This window comes from Theobroma umbraticum, unplaced genomic scaffold (genome assembly GCF_002168275.2).
Source record: "Theobroma umbraticum cultivar Fairchild unplaced genomic scaffold, ASM216827v3 scaffold_86.0, whole genome shotgun sequence".
Classification (NCBI taxonomy): Eukaryota; Viridiplantae; Streptophyta; class Magnoliopsida; order Malvales; family Malvaceae; genus Theobroma; species Theobroma umbraticum.
The window spans coordinates 470706-491755 of record NW_018397263.1 but is presented as its reverse complement, the minus strand read 5'-3'; the positions used below and the strand labels follow the sequence as shown (position 1 = coordinate 491755).

Here is a 21050-nt window from a genome sequence, read left to right as displayed (position 1 = left end):
AAATGATAATATAAATCCATAAAAACATACTTATACAATCCAAATAAAAAATGAAATTGCATTCACTAGTAAAGACTGTATAAAAAATTTATATGTGTTTAAGACTATGTCTAACATAGCGAAAAGCCTTCAAAACTACCTGAGAATTTTTCATTTTGTACACTTTTTGTGCTGAAACCACAATCTGGAGAAGAGAGTAGTTTACAAGAGGCCACACAAGCGAGGCCTAGAACAAAACTGCCTTCCGTTAGCTTTCATCAGAGCCATGACCCCAGCAGTCACTCCAGCCCACACGACAGAAGAGACATATTGCTGTGCATTTCGACCCGCTGCAGATGTTAAAAGGAAAAGTGGTTCGACAGTTGTTAGTAAACAGTACAACAATGTTGGTACCTGGTTCTCGCTATCATGATTCGAGAAAAGAAATCTCAGGTCAATTAAATTAAGAGTATTTTTAGATAATTTTAAGTTGGATAAAATCAGATTGTAGATTGAATGTTTGTCTAAAAATTCGACAAAATGATACCTTGCTGAATCGTGAAAGTTGTCACTGTCAAACCTCCTATCAGCAAAGCGGATGCCACCGGAAGATACTGCAAATTTTCAATCAAAGACGCATATTAGGTAAAAAGAGTCATCCAAGAAGCAATCTAGTAACAAAGATTCAGTGACATAAATGTTTAACTAAATATCAATGGGAAATGATTACACATACAGAGAAAGATTCGAAACTATTAAGCTGGAATGGTGAAGGATTATTTCTGCTGACGGTATAGCGACCACTAACAAGATCCAATGCATCCTGAGCAAACATGTTTATATAAAAATTTTCAACAATTTATTGTGTATAGTTGGGTCTATTTCATTTGATTGATTGGCACAAAAAAGTTCAGACTGAAGAGGCAGCTTGCCTGCCGAATTCCATCGTGAAAATTGTTCAAATAGTATCTTGATAATGCACTCATCCCATCTTTGAGAAGTCCAGCCACTGTTTGTTTGCCGTATCTGCAGCATTATTGTCATCCAAAAACAAGCATAAATGAGATACAAATGGATACTGATTCTTTGCAAACATTGACCTAAAATTCCACATACCTAACAAGGTCCCCTTTAAGTGCATGAGTCCCAGTATATTCGAGACTTATCTCATCACCTTGCTCAGCCCACACTAACAAAAGCATTCAGGATGAATATAAACGCACTATGACCTCCTATAGTACGATGTAAAATTAGCAAAACTATATGCAAAAGTACATACGTGTTCTGAACTTTCCGTAATCCTCTGCAAACATAGAAATGCACTCAGTAGAAGTAAATACCCCGATCCTTTGCAATTGGATATTTAAAGACTTCTGAGCAAGGTAACTCTGTTCAACAGAATAAATAAACAAACAATGAAAAACAGAGTTTAAAAGGTCCAGACGTTTGAAATATTATAGAAATTACAGCATTAGTTGCTCAGCATGGATATTTTATACTGAAAGCATTATATGTGATAACAAAGAACAACGCAAGTAGATTTTCCACAAACCTGGGTAACATTTGTTCGATCAAGGCAGTCAATACAGTTAGATCTAATAATGCCTTTCTGCTCCTCCAGGATGTTGCCATCTGTGTCTACGAGAAAGTATCTGCTCAGCTGGAATAGTGATGGTTAACATTTTGGATAGCTAGCACCAGTATCATGGCATGCATTCAATACATTATATATATAACATTTCAATTGTTCTTCTTACCCTTGCTTTTCAAATTCCTCAGAGATTTGACCATATAGTATGTGAAGGTTATCAAAATTTGAATTCCCACAAACATGATGAAAGTCAAATGATACGTATCTGCAAGAAAGGCATGCAAAAGATTAATCGGTACCAATCAAAGTTCTTGTATAGGCCCGTCAGATCTTAACTTGGGAAACATGTGTATCACTTTCCATAGAATGCTATTGACATCAAGGGGAGAGAGAGAGAGAGAGAGAGAGAGAGAGAAAGAAGTTGCCCAAAAAGAGGGGCAAGGGGGGCTTTTCCAAGTTATGTACTATCATGGAATAATAAAAACTATGAACCAGTATCAAAAGTGTGTCAAGTGAAAGAATCTTCACAGTCAAAAATAGGCAAATAGATACTCAAAGAATCAATGGTTATTCATGGAAAATCATGCTAAGCAAATAGCAAAGCAGACAGTTAACAATTATCTAGAAGTAGCAACAAGCCAACTATTAGAAAATCAGTCACAAACTAATATATTGTAATACATAGGAATGCAGAATGTCACCTCACATTTGGAAGCGTTTGCATCTCAGCTGAATATGCAGCACTTAGTTGACCTTCATCACCATGCTACAATATCAAAATAAATGAAAGATGAAATATTTGCTAGCTAGGAATATAATGAAATATTTGAGCTTCGCATAAAAGAGTCAAAACTTGTATAAAGTCAGTAAATACTATTAAACATTGCAGCTTCCTAGCATTTGAAACCAGCCAGGCAAAATAAGTAACGATTACTTTTTCTGTGGAATGTGGATTAGTTTGCAATTCTATCCAACACGTCTTAACAACAATTTTCCAAACAAGATATGTAAAACCATTTTATATCACATGCTATTTTACGACAATAAAGAGGAGGGAGAATGAACACATACTTTATTCAATAGATCCAGTGCTATAGTTTCTCCATATCTTTGAAAAAGATCATGGAAATGGCGCTCCACAACTTCTGGCTGGAGGAAGAGTTGAAAGTGCACAAATGCTAAATCGTAAGCACCATTATTCAGTGAAAATGATTCAAAAAAGAAAATTGCTGCATTTTCAAGAGAAAATCTACCGTCTGCTCGTGATTAATAACTCTAAGTTGGGGTTTATAGCTTAAATCAACAATTTGCTCCCAAAGCAGTGGAATAGAGCCTCGTATCTGAGATAAAAAAAGAAAATAACTTTAAAAATTGAAAGAAAGTTACTTCTTCTCCATTTGTTAAAAAATTAAACCTAATGAAAATATTAAGTGAAATAGGGATGTATTTGATTATTAACATAAACCAAATGGTGCTAAATATTGGTGGAAGCACAAGAAGAATGAACCAGGAAGGTTAACAGAACATCCAAAAAAGTCAAATTGTTTAACTGCTTCCTTCTTTAACAAATAAAAAAACCATGAAGTTTGGATAGAGAAAGAGATTCCAAAACACTTTATAATCGAAAAATGAAACCTTGGATAATAGTAACTGATCAGCTTTTCTGAAGTCATATGAGACAACACATACCTGCAATAATGAACACCTGAAACCTTCAAGCTCCAACAACTGTTCAGTTTCAATAAAGTTAGCAGTGTCTCCTTCAAGGTTAGCTCCCCTTCGCCACATACGTGTTCCTGCATTACCGTATTACCATATTTAGAGCAGTTCAGACATTAGCAGCATTAATAATTAAAAGGATGACTCATTCAAAAACATATTACCTAAACGTCGTGTACACTTCCTTGAAAGTAATATAAATGTGGCAGGTGAATTCTTCAACTTTAGCTGAGCAACTTGGAAACTTAAACCTAAGTTAAGTGGAAACAAGAAATATAGATTTTCAAAGAAAATATAAAATAAAATGTACAAGAAAGTTCTCATGAATATACATGAGAAGTACACACACTCATCTGCTCATACATATACATGCACATGCCACACACATGCAGATCAGTTCAAAAGCACAAGGAAACAGTAGTATAAGGATATTTCCTTGTAGGAGAGGAATAATGAACCCATCAAGCTGCCATAGCAAAAGTAATTGTGTCAAAAAGGTGGAGAAAAGAAAGAAACATAAGATTTCATGATCCTATTGAAGAGTTCAAATCATTTAACACTTTAGAGTGTTTTCTTCTTAGGACAAAAATAGAAGTTACTTTGGTATGGGAAACAGAGAAATACTAACAATATAAGAAGCTTATAGTGTTATAATATACATGGGGAAAATTTATAACCTTATACTCAATAAGTTCCTCCAAAAGATGTTTGTTCCAAACAAATCGAGGATCAGCCTGAAATTCACAGAAAATTGAAGTTAGAAATTGTTTGCAAGTACTGACTAGCTATAGATAGTACTACAATATTTACATACAAAGTAATATTCCATGCAGCAAATACGCAGCCTCTCCCATGAGCATAGCAATCATTTTTCAGAAAGGGAACTCATTTGGAATCACAAAGTAACAACGGGCAAGCGAAGAGTCATGCTTTAAATAAAATGACTCCCTCTTTTTCTTCTTCCTGAACTAGTTCAGAAAAGAGAAAAATGCATAAAAATGAAATTAAGGTAGTTTGAGTGTTTGACTTCAACTACAAAGCATCTCCAGAAACTAGCAGCTACAAAGAGTAAGCATATGAACAATATTCACCTCTTCAAACTACAAAACCTCACTTGTAACATTAACAAACCAATAACCAATATTGACATCCAAAAGATTTGTAAAAACACCAGAAGTAGATTTCTCCAAAAAAAAAAAAAGCTTAACAAGCTTTCAATGATGATCAAAGTATGGTAACTAACCTGCTTCCATATTGGTTTGCTCATCCACCCTTCCATTAACTTGCATCTTCTTTGCAAGCTGGTACATGATCAAATGCATCTTATAAACTTATTACTTCAAAAACATAAATAAGTTAGATAACAAGGAAAAATCAGTGACTATAAGTCAAAAGCACACTGCAAGGTAAAAGAATTTACTTCAATGTTATATCTGTTTCATACGAATAGTACAATCCTGGAGTTGCTTCCACTGTTTTTAACAGCGTCATGAAGTAAGCCTCATCTCTTTTCTGCTCAAAATAAAAAATCACTTAGTTTATAAAAAAAGGTTCAAATATTAACCATCAAAATAGACGTCTAGATAAACATTTTAAAGACGGGAAATAGAACCTTACTTCTTGAGAATTTGAATACCTCAAGGCCTCATTGCAAGCCAGGAATTTCATAGATTCAACTCGGTAAACAGGGTAACCTAGAAAACTTCCAACTTCCTTTCTTGAAGTTATAACAAGTACATATATTCCTGTATAAGTGCAAGAAGAATTCATGAGAAGTTGAGAACTGACTTTCGTTTCATAGATACTAACACATAAAGGTAAAATGTTTTTACACAATTGAAAATTTCACTTAATTTGGATAATTATGTACCTGCAAGCAATCTAATTGTTCCAGCCACGCCGTAAATCGTAGAGATTTTGGACGGCTTTCCAGAAGAAGATTCATCTGCAAAAATTAGAAAGTACATTAAGCTCTCCAAATCATGGAAACTAAAAATAAATGGTAAAAAATTAAATTATCTATATTCTGATTCAGAAAATAACTAATCATTCATTTCATTTACAAGAAATTTACTCCAAAGACTTAATTTGCAAATGCTAATGTTTACATTATTGGTAATATCATAAAAACAAACAAACAAAAAAATCCATAATTCAAAATTGGCGCCGATCAGGATTCTTAAAGTACAAGCCATTCCATGCTTAAAATTTCAGCAAAACGAAGATACAAAAAAGAACAGGATCAAAAACTTGCCAGGTAGTGGCTCAATGTTTCCTTCAAGACGGCAAATCGAGAAGCCTTGATCGGGAGATTCGACGGCTTTGATCACGAACTTATCTTGATATTCCAGCAATTCTAGTTGATCGTAGAGCTTGAAATTACCTGAAGAAGATCCGATTTCCATTTTTAACGAGTATTTTGATTAGTTATTGTTTGTTTTTTCGATGGAAAAGGGCAAGAAAAAGATCATCAACTATTCGACGATGATGAAGAAAGGAATAAAGGTCGAATGTTATAACGACCGGTAGTTAAATATTTTGACTTTCACTACGACGTAGTTTCGGAAAATGACGTTAGTAACCCTAATCGATTATTGTAATTTTCTGATTACTATTCTAATGGATAATGATTCCCTTGTTGTTAATGTCTGGTAAGATCTTTGTCTTTAGCTGGCGGCAATGATAAGGTAGGCCCCGACCCCAGCTAAGCTAAAGTTGTAGTACAACATAACGATATTTTATATTCGAGTATCCTATATTAATTAATTAAATTAAATTAAAATATTTTATAATCGTGTTCAAGAAATGTCAAGTAATAAAATTATTATTTATTATCCAAATTTGATTATACATAATAATTTTTAATATTGAATTTTAATTTTTTATATTATTTTTATTTATAAATTACTTAATGTAATACTTACTAAAATTTATTAATTGTTTAAAATATGATTTTAAAATTTAATTTACTTTTGATAAATTAACTTCAATTTTTTTAATTTAATTCTCATTAATAATACACATAAAAATTAATTTTAAGTTTATTTTTTATTTCGGACTTGAGTTTTGATCGAGTTTATTTAGTAAGTACTGATGTTATTTATAATTTAATTTGTCAAGTTCAAGTCTTTTGTGAATTATTAATAATCAAAATTAAGTAGGATAAGAGTCATTAAATTTTTATCAGGTTTAGGTTTGGGTTTGAGTATTTTAAAATTAATAGGTACCTTACAATTGCATTAGTGATTAATTAATACAAAGAAGGTAGGGAAGGGATCCCTTGCTTTTGATAATTGAGTTTTAGATGTAAACACTTTTTAGTTTTTAACGAAAAAGAAAAGAGGTGGATACTTTAACATCATTTATTAATTAATAAGTACTTAGCTACTTTGATATTGCTATAATTTCCATTTTTCTCTTTTCCTTTTTCATATTAATTAATATAACATAATTTTTTTCTTCCAATTAGTAAATCTTTTCACATATTACCTTTGGGCTGAACTTGATCTTACCTACAAGGCCGAGAAAGGCCTGTTTCTCTCTTTAGTTATACCAAAGTTTTAACCCACACAATGACAAGCCGGGTCTATGGGCCAACCCCATAGTTTATGAGCAGTTGCCATTGGCCTAGAAGACATGATCCAGAGATTCATAAGCTACTTTTCAGAGAGCAAAAGCGAGGGAAGTCAGAAATGGAATCTGCAGAGAATTTGCATTAGATCATGATCCAGAGATTGTTCCCACATTGTTAAAATGGTGATGAAACGTTTACAACTTGGATGACTATATGCAGTCTTACAATCTCATTTGTTTTCCCTCTACACTCTCTTTGGCCAACTGCTAACAGGAGAATCTAGTTTTTGAACAAACCAGCAAGCTCACCCTTTTCATACATGGAGGTCAGAATATCACACCCACCAACCAATTCTCCATTCGCAAAAACCTGAGGGAATGTGGGCCAGTTGCTATACTGTTTCAGTGTATCCCTCAACCCATAATTATACTCTTCATCGAGCACATCAACACTCTCATAATCTACTCCTTGGCTTTCAAGAATGGCAATCACTCTCTGCGAGAATCCACACATCGGGGCACTTCTTGACCCCTTAATAAAGGCCACTACCTTGTTCTCCTTCACCAACTTATTAATGAGTTCCTCGAGCGGAACTGTCAGTTGGACATGACGACCAGGAGTAAGTCGGAGGTCTGGCTTCTTTTTCGGAGGCTGTCGAGCCCAAGTTGTGTTCCCTGATTCATTCCCTGGTGGGACGTTTCCAGTGTTTTTTATATGTTCTTCCATCCATGACTTCCAAGCTTGAGTCAGAGCTGCTCTATCAGGTTCATTGACAACGCCAACCTACAGAACGCTTAAAATGACATAATAAATATCAGACGAGTAATAACTGTTTGATTGCATTCACATCATCAAGAAATACACCAGCAGAATTACCACGACATGACTTCTGAACAAAGTGGATTAAGAAAACGATAGACAACAAACAAAGCCAAGTGGATTTGGTGGGGATTCCAATTCAGTTTGCTTGGTAAGAATTGAACCAAGCTCTGGTTATTTTATTCAAACCTCATGGATGGTTCATGCTGAAAATTCTCAAACTACAACATTTATATATAATCCACCCACCTTGGGCGTGCATCATTTGACTTCCAATTCAATCTAGTCCCTGTCTAATTGATTTTCCATGATGAATAAAACCATAATAAAGATCATTCACCTTAAATTTCTGACCACTAAAACAATCAATTCCAGCACATCAGATAAGAACAGGCCACCAAAATCAGTTGTGAAAACATCAAGATCCACCCAATGACAAACAGCTACAACCATCACAACTTTGGGAACATAGAACATCAAAATCTTGTAGAAAACTTGGCACTTGGCCACTCAAAGACTATTAACTCAATGAATTCATGGATACGGGATTCCCTCAAAACAACAAAAGGAATCCAAATTTTGTTTGAATCAGAACTGGTAGACAAGACACAGATCAAGAAGTGGTTAGAATTACTTAATTACAAGGCTCGAAAAACCCCAAAGAAGAATGAAAATTTCCAAGAATTGAATAGTACAATCTTTATTCTGTTATAATCCCATTAAACTCGTAACTTCAAGCATCAAATTGGTTCAAACATCCCCATCCTTCAACCCAGCTCGGTCAATTATTTCTGTTCAAGTCTTATTAATTTCTTTCACTTTATTTATTGCAATTCATTTACTCCTAAATGACCAAACTCAACAATCATCATCCAAAGAAATAGTACTAATAATCATTGATAAGGAAAGCAAAGGAGAAAAAGAAGTATTGATTAAACGTACCTTAACGGAGCCGCAAAGCTCCGACACCGATTTTTTATGATTAAAAAGGCTGCCAGCAATGTTACGCGAGATGCCGATGAATTGAAGATCGTCGTTGTGATCAAAAACGGCGTAGACTCCGGCATCCGACGGAAACTTAGCGACGAATTCCTCGGGTTTTTCCGGGAATGAAACCGGTTCCACCTCCGAGAGGTTCTTGAGAGCTGAAGCGATGATTAAAGAGCGCGGTTTTTTGGAGGTGAGAGGTCTCAGGGAAACGGAAGGAAAAGACAGAGAAGGGGTGAAGCGTGAATAGAAGCACAGGGTGGGGGTATTTCGGGGATGATGAGATGAGAGTACGCGAAGTAAAGAAGAAGGGAGTGGCGAGAGATTGAATGCGGCCATTCGAAACAGAGCTTTGCTGAAACCCGGATATTTCGCTTCAGCTTGCCAGTTGGAGCTCGAAGGCAAAGAGTTTCCCCATTTTTTTTTTTTTAACTTTTTGTCCCAAGGAAAATGGGCTTCGCTTCAATTACCCAATCTAGCTATGTAGATTGTGGGGTGGGCTTGATTTGGTTTTAAAAGTCGGCTCAATTGGTCAATATTGTTCCAAATAATCAAATAAATTATTCATTTTAATTGATTATTATGAAAAATAAAAAAATCGATTTGAATTAATCAAATTCAATAAGTTTCGATTTAATTGATTAATATAAAATTTAAAAAAATTGAATTGAATTGATTAAATTCAATTGATTATCTCGATTTACACTTCTTCATAATCACCCTAAATCTAATTATGTTTTTGTAAAGCAAACTTGAATTGAATTTAACACTCAACTTAAGTGATTAAGTTTGCATAGAAATAATTATTGTTTCGATTTACACAAAATAATGTTTACCTCTATTTAATTGCGTAGATTGTGTAACGGGCTTGACTTGACTGACTAAACTACCTTAGAAATAAAGTTTAACGTAATAGCACTTTCAGAAATTGCTATTTAGCCTAACTTTACCATATTGGAATAGTATAATTAAAGATATATTACTCGACGTTAGGCAAAACAATGAAACATGCACACGATCTTCCAACCAAAATCCCCCAACAAAAAGATATTCATTTAACTATTTTGTAAAGAGACTGGATGTGATGTGTTTGATCCTTGCTTTGTCTAACAGAAATGATTTGCCAAAACCTCAATATTTTATTGACTAAGACCTCTCTAATTCATGTGAATTTCATGTTAATTTGAATAGGGAGCAAGATAAATTATTCATGACCTCATTTGCCACTTTTTTAGAAGATTATTATTTTTTTAAAAAAAAAAATTAATTTGGTAAGACACGTAAAGGTCACATTTATAATTTTTTTAAAATCATCTTTCTTGTCTGACTTAAAATTGGAATATTTTATTTATTTATTTTAAATCATTTGACATAATATTGATTTTTATTTAATTTGACGATCGTCCGTCATTATACCTGTCTCCTCTTTGAATATGCTTGACGTATATGGGATTTAAATCAAGTATATTTTAATACTATTTCGTCATGAGATAATTACCCTCTATCCAAAAGATTAACCTGATAGATACAATTTCTTTCACTTTCTTTCTTGAAGGAGACACCCATGAAAACTAAAAGCAACTTTCCCTCCTCACCAAATTGGATTTTCCCCTCCACTTGAAAGAATGCATGGAAACCCCGGAACCGCTATGGCATTATTGGCTATTGTTGCAAAAGCAAATTGCATGATTCCCTTAACCATAGTTAACTATTTCCTTAAGGACTCCGAATGCACCCAACCTCCCTTGTTTAAACAAAAATGGAAATATGTATATAAAAAAAAAAAAAAGGGAAAGGGGTTCGAGTAAAATGGCAGCGAAACAGCAGGCCCCTGTTGCAGTGAGACAAAGCCTCCTTTTTTAGGACTGTTGTCACTCAAAGAGATGTAACGTGAATACCTGAATTGGTTTAATTCATTTTCAAGCGACGGAGTCACCTTTGACACCACCCCAGTATCTAATTTTCAAGCGATGTTAACATCCTCAGCCTGTCGACAACGAAGCAAAGGAACCCTTGTTTTGCCCTGGGCAATTCAATGCATTTCAATGGGCTCTTAGAGGATGGGATGATCCCTTTTTTGGATTTGTCTTGATGATCAAGCAGTTGGAGATATTCCAGCATAGGTTCTTGAGTCGAAATCAAACCTGTAAAATCTTGGGGGCCAGAGGAGATTATTGAAATGTTTGAATTTGAAGAAGCAATGACAGCAATGAAGATGGGAAATTGTGTGTTATTTCCAGTAGAAAGGCTGCATCCATGATTGGTTTCTGCAGACCATTATTTTCCCCAAATAGCTAAGCATTTACAGCCCCCTCATGACTACTGCCAGCTAATGAATAGAGATGGGATTTCTGCATATGAGATAGTGGATTTAATTATTGATTAGAAGTAATAGATGGGGACACCATGCTTTCTTAATTCTTCATCAATCTCTGCTTCTCACATTTCTCTGAAAATAGAAGTTTAACTCGTAAAATTAATTATAAAAGAACATGTCCATTGATTTACAGGACATACATCAACTTTATTTATAATGCCGATTATCGATCTTAAATGTTGTAACTGTACCAAAAAGGAATATGAGCTTAATGTAACAATAATTACAGCTTTTCCTCTCAAAATGTCCTTTCTTTTATAACAATTTAATGCTAGGAGTGGTATTTTTGAGCGATTGCTATTTGCTTAATGTTTTCCCCAAAGGCAAGTAGATTTCAACCCAATTGAGAGTGAGTGGAGAATTATTCACCTAACAAGGTGAGATGTGTTCAAACCTGAGATGGTTTTTCATTTTTTTTTTCTTTGAGAAAATTGAAAATTGACCATGAGGATAGCATGCAGATATTCCCACAATGCCTTGTTCTTGGGGCTAGAAGGATTGGAAGTTTAAGACACAAGGCATTCCCAATTTCCCCACTGCTTCTCCCCTTACAGTGTGTAAATATATATATCGAAGTGAAATACATGGCCATGGGGTTGTAAAAAGATACCTCAAGGCCATGAGTCCAAATCATGTTCCACCAGGGAACAATACGATTGGTGACTTTCACCTGCTACAAAAAGAAGAAAACTAATCAAATTCAGCAATGATATGTACATGTATGAACACACAAGTCAAAAGAGAGAGAGAGAGAGAGAGAGAGATGAGAGATTGCTTTAACACTCCTGACCACTGTTTTTAACAAATTGTTCATTAAATTTCCCCCCACCTAACGAAAATATTCATAAACATCTAAAATATTTGATGGCAATGGCAATCAAATGGTTATGAAAGCATGTAGCTTCCACTAAAGGGAGGATTTCGCATAGATGTTAGCCTTTCAACTTACTCCTAAACCCCCCACTATTTTGCTAAAAAGGATGTTAAAGCCCCAACCATACTTGGCTTTAGCTTTACTCCTACTCAAAACACCCAATAAAATTTAAAAAAAAGAAATGGGTGAAGAGGGAAGTTCTCATCATTCTATTGCACCAGCTCATACTCTTTATTCCACCGTTGAGCTTAATTCCTCTCATGCTCTCCCTCCAACCATGAGCTTTGCAGCATCCCCTTCGACCATCATGATGAAAACTTACAGAGGAAAGCTACCTTTTTCTATTATCACAGTCATAGTCTGCAGTTTTGCTTTCCTTGCTCTCCTATATACCGAAAGAATAAGTTTTCTTTCTTCAAGTTCTACTCTGAAATCCAAGTCCTGTGCTAGAAGAGGTGTTGTTGCAAAAGCTAGTAAGTTGTATAGCTAAGAAAAAACTCAACAGGAGTTTTGTTAATAAATTGAAAACTTTTCCTGTTCAGATCGTTCTAGTGAAAAGAGATTCTAATGTTGAGTTGTCGTTGTCTGATCAACAGAGGATAAAACTACAGAGAAGAACCTAGAAAACCCCGAAATCGATGACAGGTTCGAGTTTGACCCTGAAGAGTGCAATATTGCCAATGGGAAGTGGGTGTTCAACCGTTCTGTCAAGCCTTTGTACACAGATAGGAGTTGCCCATACATCGACATGCAATTTGCTTGTGTCAGAAATGGTCGACTTGATTTCGACTACCGTCACTGGGAATGGCAGCCAGAGGACTGCAACTTGCCAAGGTAAGAAACTTTTTTTTGGTTCATGCATGGAAATGGAACAGTTTCTTGTCATAGTTTTCCCTTTCTTCTAATGTTTCGATGTGTGTAGATTTAAACCGGAACTTGCACTGAAAAAGCTTCGAGGAAAGAGGCTAGTCTTTTCGGGGGATTCACTGCAAAGAAATCAATGGGAATCTTTCGTTTGTATGATAGAATGGACTATACCTCCAGAAAAGAAGTCTATGAAACGAGGCAGAGTTCGTTCTGTCTTCACAGCCAAGGTATTGAATAGACTTCCATGTCCATTGCTTGAATGGAAAGCAAAAGGTTATCAGAAAAACAAAGCTAATGCTTCCCAATCCCCATTGTCAGGAGTATAATGCAACCATTGAATTTTTCTGGGCTCCATTTCTTATTGAATCCAATACGGATATCAATGTTTTAGAGCCAAAGAAGAGGATTCTAAAAGTTGATTCAGTTGCCAATCACTCCAAACACTGGGAAGGAGCTGATATTCTTGCGTTTAATACTTATGTTTGGTGGATGAGCGGCCTTAGGCTCAAGACATTGTAAGTTCTCTGTCAATCCCTCTAGTTTTAAAGAAACAATGCCGCTGTATCTGAGTCAATCAAGCCAAGTTCTTCAGAACATATCAAAAGTGGAGTTAACTCGTGAACCCTGCAGCTTGTTTCGTGTGATATAATGTTCAAAGCTTCTTTGAAGCATTAAGACTTGGCAGATTGGAATTTGAGTAACATTGATTTCTGTTAAAAAAATGCAGATGGGGTTCCTTCGCTAATGGTGAAGAAGGTTATACAGTGCTGGATACACCAGTTGCCTACAAAGTTGGTCTGAAGACATGGGCTAACTGGATTGATTCAACCATAAATCCCAACAAGACCCGAGTTTTCTTCACAACCATGTCCCCTATACACACAAGGTCTCTCTCTCTTTCTCTGGCAAACCTGCATAAATCTTGATAGAAGTTCCCCTTTTGCCGATTGTATCAAATTCTAATCTCTTTCTCTCCAGGAGCCAAGACTGGGGCAAGGAAGATGGGCTGAAATGCTTCAACGAAACGAAGCCAGTGATAAAGAAGAAGTTCTGGGGAAGTGGTTCAGACAAGAAGATGATGAGCGTGCTGGACGGTGTGTTGAAGAAAATGAAAGTTCCTGTCACGGTCCTCAACATAACACAGCTTTCAGAGTACAGAATCGATGCACATTCATCGATCTATACAGAGACAGGGGGAAGGCTCTTGACTGATGAGGAAAAAGCAGACCCACGACACTATGCAGATTGCATCCATTGGTGCCTACCTGGAGTTCCTGATATCTGGAATCAAATCTTTCTAGCACATTTGTAAATTTTTTTTTTCTTTTTCCAACCCCCTTATGTGTTCAAAAAGTTCTTTCATTTGTATCTGCAAGTTGTATTATTTTAGCAAATCAAGCAATTTTTTTTTTTTGACAACCTGTGACAAAGAAAGAACTTCCAAAGTTCCAATGAATCATCTGTAAAATTGTATCTTCAGGGTTCAAAACAAAAAATATTAAAGGTGTTTCTATGAAATCTAAATTAAAGAAAAAGACAAGAAAGTTGCAAAGCAAAATAGTTTCACCCCATTACCCTTTATCCAGTTGGACCACCAAATCTAATAATTTCTTGGGAAAATTGCAAACTTATCATGGGATTTGTCCTGTCAAATTTTCTTTGACCTTAGCTTTCGTTTCTGTAAACTTTCTTAGAAAACAAACAAAATTGTTGCAATTTCCATTTTTTTTCTTAAATATGTTTTTAAAAAGCTTCTATATGCCTTATTTAAGTCCAAATTAACTTTCTGTTTCGAATAGTAGGCCAAAAAGTCAAAATTCCCTTTGACCTTATACACTTTTTTGATAGATAATTTTCATAATAAATCTATAACTTTCAAGTTAGTTACTTGTAAATGATAAATACGTAAGAACAATATTAAATTGCATGATTAAAATTTTTTCCATAAGGTGATGCCATATAATTAAACTTGTGAAAATGAAATTTTCTTTCAGTAGGTCAAAATAAAACTTATCGTTGAAAAATTGAAATTTACTTTCTTCTTCAATCTCCTATAAATCCAACCGAACACTAGACTTGATAATTTTAGAAATGACCTGTTAACATGACACAAATTTAAATGGGTTCGAATCTATAATTATCATGTTTAACATGTTAAATGGATTAAACCTATTTAACCTGCATATGATATGTTTAATTAGTTTAATTAATCGTATTATTGTAGCAATTCGTATAATATAACATGTTTAACTTATTTATGATACTATTTAAATAGATTAATCTTGTTAATTATATTTATATGATTCTCTCGAATCATAATTATATTGCATTATATAAAATTTAATTCAATTTGTTTAATAAACTTATTAATCATATTATATCGAGGTAACATATATAATAAACAAATTCACATATATATTTATAATCTTAATTCATTTAATTAATTATATTATATTAATATTTATTTATATAATTATTAATACTCAATCTAAATATGACATGATTAGAACACAATAACACGACTTGTTATGTCTATTAAATTGAACGCATAATAAAATGAATTGATCTCATTCAAAAGCCTAATAACATAGTTTGGGGCCGTATGAAAGCCCATGATCCAACTACAACTCGGAAAGTTTACTCCCGAGCCTAGCTCGAGCCCTGGACCGAGGTTCAACCCAAAAGGAAATCAAAAACTCCGGCGGCTGCGCGCGACCCAAAATAACGAAATTCAAGCTCACCTGAAGAGAGAGCAAGAAACCCCGAGAAACAGAGGAGCCTGCGTCTTCATCGTCTGGCTGGTAAAATTCTGCGATTCCTCCTTAAATATCAAAATCCCTTTGGGAAAATTTCTTTTATTTTACATTTTTTTGCAATTATAATAACTTTTTTTTTGTCAAAAAAAGGTTAGGGTTTAATTGAATTTGGGCTTTCTTAGTCTGATATTTGTATTTAATTATTGTGATTTGAGGTTCATCAGATTTTGAAAAGCGAATCATGGCGGGAGGGAATTTCATGCACAGAGTTATATCCTACGTCGTCAATGAACTTGTCGTTGATAGACTAGCAAACAGGTAACTCTCTCTGTATATATATATATTTTCGTATTTTTCATTAATTTTAAATCGAATTTTCTTACGTGCTGAAGATTAGGAACTTTTAGACTATAATTTTGTGTGCTAATATGTGATGATTGATTATATATTTTATGGTAAAGAAAATCGTTTGATTGAAGCTTCGGTTTAGGCTGTTGCGAGTTTAGGTTAATGATTCCTTATTGGTTTAGGAGAAGACAAATAAAGCTCATGACTTCCAAAAGTTATTACCTTTATGAATTCAGAGAAAAATTTGCCATAATTCTCAGTTTTTCCTCGGGCTATTGCCTTTTGATTCGATGATTATTAAAACATCATTAGAGCTTCCTTTGCCATTTTTATTATTTCTTTTGTTTTTAGTTATAATTATAGACTTTGAAGCAGTGAAATCAATATTTTCACTTGAATCTTTTGATTACCATTGGGACCAATATCCTATTGGTAATATCTGGACAAAGGTTGAGTATATGGGAAGTAAATGAGTGTGATGACTTGATAATCGGTTTGTGCGATAATGTTCTGTTAACAACTTAGAAGTTTCTTTCCCTGGCTGCTAGGACTGATTGGTTACCCATCAGCTCGTTCCCTTGAAGCAAGAGCACGTCATATATATATATATATATAAAATCTGTAATGCAACATGCCATGCATTATGGATTAAGGAAATTTGAGAAGATTTAACCTCAAAACACCAGTCCCGCTTCCTTTTTTTGTAATAAATGTATTGAAAATATTACCAACTTTTTATTTAGTGGATCTGTTCAAACGCTTGAGATCAAATTTTGTTTAAGTTTTGTAAATCATAGGCAAAAGGATCCAGAAACATATGTTATAACTAATTTTAGTTTTGCTAGACTTCTTAGGTATATGTTCAGTGTAAAGTACGCATTTAGGTGGTTTGAGAAAATTTTTCTATGAACCAAAAAAAGAATTTCACTTTGATCTTTAATGGCCTATAGAAAGTTTTGTTGTAGTTTGACAACCTGAGTTGAGTATTTGTCCATCTAGGTTCATTAGTTAATGATTTACTTTCATTCTATTGGCGCTATATGACTTTTATGGAGGACTGACAATTTATTTGGTTTTTTATTTTTCAGTCCTGCCTTCCAGAGGTTTGCCGTCAGGACATCAAAGAAGATTGAGGATATTTCCAGTATGGGTATGTGCTTGTTTCCTTCTGTTACTTCTGTCTTTATTTAAATCATCCTGTGAATTTGGCCATATATTTAAACATAGAGCCAAGAAAGAACTTGCTAATGTGGATTGTTGGCTATGGTGCATGCAGCTGAGCAGAAGAGGCAAGAACTTGCTGAACAGATGAAAGAAATCACGAAAAATATTGATGTTAGCTGCTACCATTTAAGTTGATATTACATGTATTCTCTTCGGTGGATGTTTTATTGTTTCTAACCACGTCTTGTCTTTGTTCAGTCTAAGAACCATTGATGCGGTGGATATGCTAGTGCTTCCAATTTGTGTGACTGTCGTTGATAATCTAGCTCGCTGTATTCTATCCACGTGAAATAGAGGGGTGACCGCAGGCATTCTAATCCACAGGAGCTATGTTAGGAAGGGGTTTTTTCTCTCTTTGGACTGAGCTGAGATTCTCTTAAATTATACAAAAGATGATGTGTACCATATTGTAATAGGTTCATGATTTGAAATTCTGGTGCTAAGCATTGAACATTGTGGCTTGTGCCGATGTGCTTTTCATTGCATTGAGAATATAGTGTCAAGTCATAGCTCTGGTTAACAGACTTAACTCTGTGAGAAAAGACTGGATATGACGTTCTGATTTCCTGGGAAGAGGAAGATGAGAGCAAAAGGTGACAAAGTTATGTCAAAAATCAGATGGAGTAACATTTCCAGGTAGGGCCAAAGCCTTCAATTCATTGATGTGAAAGATATTAATTTATCCTTTTCTTACTACCAAACAAAGAAATGGGAACCAATCTGAATTTCCTTTAATCCATGGCCATTTTTCCCATTAACATCATCTGAGTGAAATTTCAATTCTTGCTGCGTGAGAAAATTTGCAGAAAAAGAAAATAATGGAAAAATGGCCGAGTAGGGCATTAGCCTCTTGGGCTTTGATTCTACTCTAGACTCCCACAAGTGCCAAAGGGGCTTCAGGCCATGGTGCTCACCAAAAGGAAGCCAGCCCGAAATCCAAATAGAATTTCCTGGAAAATGGAAAAGAAAAGCCCAAAAATTCTAAGAGGCCTTTGGTAAGAGGGTCGTCTTCTTCCTTTTAAAGTTATTCCTATTGCAAAACCCCTTGTCCGTGGAGGGTTTATCAAAACACTGCTAGAAAAAGCAAAAGAATTAGATTCATGGCTAGTCTTGCTATTTGGAGAAGCGCAAGTCGTTTTCGAAACTTTCGTGGGTATCTTTGTGCCCACACTCTAAGGCAATGCGGATCCTCCGTTTCATCTTCGCCACCGATCGCCGACAATCTTCACCGTCCATCTCTCCCTTTCTTGCAACCGGTTCGTTCTCCTCTTCATTTGTTTCTTTTTCTTTCGAGAAAAACCAACAAAATTCTTTCAAATTTATGATGATTTTTTTAAGTTGGGGTCACACTCACAGGTTATTCCTGTTGGAGCTGGGTTCAAATCTTTAGGAATATGTGGGAGATATTTATCTAGTTCTGCTGCTGCTTCTACTTCTGACAATCAAGAAAAATCGTCATCATCGTCGAAAGCTAATTCTAAAGGAACCCAAAGCTCTGGAGGTTCACAACAGAGCGGTAGTGATGCTGGCAAACCTGTTCGCGGCGGGGTACTCTCTTTTGTTTTTCAATTGGTTCTTTTTCTGAATTCTTTTGCCCATTTTGGATTTTGTGACGATTGAAATTTGGGATTTTGCAGCCTGTTTCATGGTTGAGTTTTCTGTTGCTGCTTGCCACTGGAATGGGAATTATCTTCTACTATGACAAGGAAAAGAAACGGCATATTGAAGGTACACTTCTATGGTGAGTTGTGTTTTGTGTTTTTGAGTTCTGCTGGGAAACAAAACATAAGAACAAAAAGGCTGTGTCTTTTATATAATGTAACTTGCGAGTTCGAGCATCATAATGTGTCTCTCTTAAATGTCTTTAAGTTTCATGTTTATGTGATTCAAGTGTAAGGCTTTAGCTAAGAGTAGTGGTTTCATGAAAACTTAATTGTAATAATTAGGGTGGAAAGAGTTGCTTTGATCCGGCTTGTTGTTGAAGGAAATATCTCTGATTTTTAATAATTAGTTAGTGGTATTATCATGTTGTGTTTTCATTCTCGCATATACTGATTAAGGATTACTGCTGCAGAAATAAGTAATGCTTCGAAGGCTGTAAAAGAGGGGCCATCAGCTGGAAAAGCAGCCATCGGTGGCCCGTTTAGTCTTATAAACCATGATGATAAACCTGTTACTGAGAAGGACTTTTTGGGGAAATGGACTATGATATATTTTGGCTTCACTCACTGCCCTGATATCTGCCCAGATGAGCTACAAAAGCTAGCTGCCGCTGTTGATAAAATAAGTAAGTTGTTGATAGTTTCATTTGGCAGGAATTTATTCGTATGGATTTAGGATTAGATAAAGGAAGTGGTGCTTCTCTCTGACGAAGCAAATTATGAATTGTATTTTTGTTTAGTTAGTTAAACTTGTTTATAATCAAAGAAAAAAATCTGATTCTGGATTTAGTGTAGAAACAAGAAAATGAGACTGGAACTTTTCAAACTATAAATATCTCATAGTGATCAGTAACATTTGTACTATCTTTAATTTCTATTTGCATCTCTTTTATCTTAGAGGAAAAGGCGGGAATAGAAATTGTGCCTGTATTTATCTCTGTCGATCCTGAGAGAGATACCACTGAGCAAGTACGTGAATACGTGAAAGGTACTTCTTAGTATTTTTTAAAGCCGGGTATTTTGATCCAGTTGCATATACTAATTATAATTTGGTTCATCAAATTTTTTATTCTCTGTAATTGTTTTCCACTTTTGCAGAATTTCATGCAAAATTAATTGGGTTAACTGGTACCTCCGATGAGATAAAGAAAGTTGCTCGTGCATATCGAGTTTATTATATGAAGACAGCAGAGGAAGATTCAGACTACCTCGTTGATCATTCCATAGTCATGTATGTATTAGCTTCTTTGTGCATCGTTTGGTTTGACCTGCATCTGTAGTTTGTATCAGCATGATATTCTATTTGTAGAATATGGAGACATTGGCATATTGTATATGTTGATGAACACAAATAGCAGAACCTCAAAATAGAAAAAAGATGGAAAATTTTTCAGGCAAGATTTGTTTGATTAGACAACGAGATAAGGAACCTATTTTCGAAGTGAACGCTTAATGTCATGGCAAGGGAAAAATGCTATGCTATTAAAGGGGAAGGGTGGTAGTAATTTTTGAGCTTGAATCTTGTTCTCATAATCACACTTGTAATAATCTGATTTTCATTCTTACATGCTAAACTACTCATGTAATCAAACTAATCCCGATACTGATAGCTTGAGTGACACCTTTTATGAATTCTGGCCTTTCTTTCTCGTGCAGGTACTTGATGGATCCTAATATGGAATTCGTAAAATTCTTTGGGAAGAATAGCGATGTCGATTCACTAACTGATGGTGTAATCAAAGAGATTAAGCAGCGCAAACTAAAGAGATGAACTTTTGGCTTCATTCGTTGGATTTGGATTTGGATTATCCTCATCAAAGGCGAGAACACTATTCAGTTTCTCCTGATGCTTTTTTGTTACCGTTATAGACTAGACAATCCATTGTCATATTAAGAATCTTTCTGTTAATGTCCAATAACTCTTATGGATGGTGCTGGAGAGTTAAAGCAATAATGGAGCGAAAGAACAAAAGGGAAGTTAAAATGGAATAGATTGCAACTGTGCTTGAATCCAAAGCTTATTTGCTTGGACGAGATTTGATATAAACTGATATCGTGACTTACTGAGATTTTTCAAGGTATCTCATGGATAGATAAACCCCTTGGGTGCATTTCAGTTCTGGAAGGGTTTGAATCAACTTAAGCATGTTCACTCTACCATCCCACACTTATGGTTCATGGTTGATGACAAAGGGATTGTTTTGCTGAATCGTAACTATAGACAAGAATAGAATTTTTGGCAGAACATTTCCTGGATTTGACACTCTTTTTCTT

At 35.0% G+C, this 21050-nt stretch overlaps 5 protein-coding genes across 8 annotated transcripts; 3 read left to right on the top strand and 2 right to left on the bottom strand.

Annotated features, from left to right (window-relative positions):
• Positions 1-44: 44 nt before the first annotated feature.
• Positions 45-5773, bottom strand: SAC8 (SAC domain-containing protein 8). Its single transcript, XM_089784207.1, has 20 exons — positions 5544-5773; positions 5160-5234; positions 4907-5034; positions 4710-4801; positions 4533-4590; positions 3967-4023; positions 3724-3755; positions 3454-3536; positions 3260-3366; positions 2824-2910; positions 2642-2719; positions 2272-2336; positions 1737-1835; positions 1532-1631; positions 1259-1367; positions 1096-1168; positions 912-1005; positions 716-802; positions 527-593; positions 45-329 (listed from the first exon to the last, which is right to left on the bottom strand). Exons 1-20 carry the CDS (start codon positions 5692-5694, stop codon positions 202-204), a joined length of 1770 nt encoding a protein of 589 aa, XP_089640333.1. The 5' UTR covers positions 5695-5773; the 3' UTR covers positions 45-201.
• A 1205-nt stretch (positions 5774-6978) lies between these two features.
• On the bottom strand, positions 6979-9102 carry CXIP2 (CAX-interacting protein 2). The gene is made up of 2 exons (XM_021433726.1): positions 8625-9102; positions 6979-7646 (listed from the first exon to the last, which is right to left on the bottom strand). Exons 1-2 carry the CDS (start codon positions 9006-9008, stop codon positions 7143-7145), a joined length of 888 nt encoding a protein of 295 aa, XP_021289401.1. The 5' UTR covers positions 9009-9102; the 3' UTR covers positions 6979-7142.
• Positions 9103-12103: 3001 nt separating this feature from the next.
• Positions 12104-14206, top strand: TBL3 (trichome birefringence-like protein (DUF828)). Its single transcript, XM_021433999.2, has 6 exons — positions 12104-12393; positions 12517-12754; positions 12843-13014; positions 13106-13302; positions 13515-13673; positions 13766-14206. Exons 1-6 carry the CDS (start codon positions 12198-12200, stop codon positions 14097-14099), a joined length of 1296 nt encoding a protein of 431 aa, XP_021289674.2. The 5' UTR covers positions 12104-12197; the 3' UTR covers positions 14100-14206.
• A 1223-nt stretch (positions 14207-15429) lies between these two features.
• Positions 15430-17390, top strand: LOC110420785 (UvrABC system C protein). Of its 3 annotated transcripts, XM_021434152.2 has the most exons (5): positions 15431-15588; positions 15768-15861; positions 16980-17041; positions 17168-17226; positions 17314-17390. In XM_021434152.2, the coding sequence occupies exons 2-5, from the start codon at positions 15785-15787 to the stop codon at positions 17326-17328; spliced, it is 213 nt and encodes a 70-aa protein (XP_021289827.1). In that variant the 5' UTR covers positions 15431-15588; positions 15768-15784; the 3' UTR covers positions 17329-17390. The 3 variants fall into 3 exon arrangements, with proteins under 3 accessions (XP_089640421.1, XP_021289827.1, XP_021289828.2); XM_089784295.1 differs by lacking the exon at positions 17314-17390 and having other exon boundaries at positions 15430-15588; positions 17168-17250; XM_021434153.2 differs by lacking the exon at positions 17314-17390 and having other exon boundaries at positions 15442-15588; positions 15759-15861; positions 17168-17250.
• Positions 17391-18080: 690 nt separating this feature from the next.
• On the top strand, positions 18081-20767 carry HCC1 (electron transport SCO1/SenC family protein). 2 transcript variants are annotated; one of them, XM_021433892.2, is made up of 7 exons: positions 18081-18371; positions 18472-18663; positions 18753-18843; positions 19190-19402; positions 19675-19764; positions 19875-20007; positions 20433-20767. In XM_021433892.2, exons 1-7 carry the CDS (start codon positions 18216-18218, stop codon positions 20545-20547), a joined length of 990 nt encoding a protein of 329 aa, XP_021289567.1. In that variant the 5' UTR covers positions 18081-18215; the 3' UTR covers positions 20548-20767. The 2 variants fall into 2 exon arrangements, with proteins under 2 accessions (XP_021289567.1, XP_021289568.1); XM_021433893.2 differs by having other exon boundaries at positions 18146-18371; positions 18506-18663.
• The last annotated feature ends 283 nt before the right edge of the window (positions 20768-21050 follow it).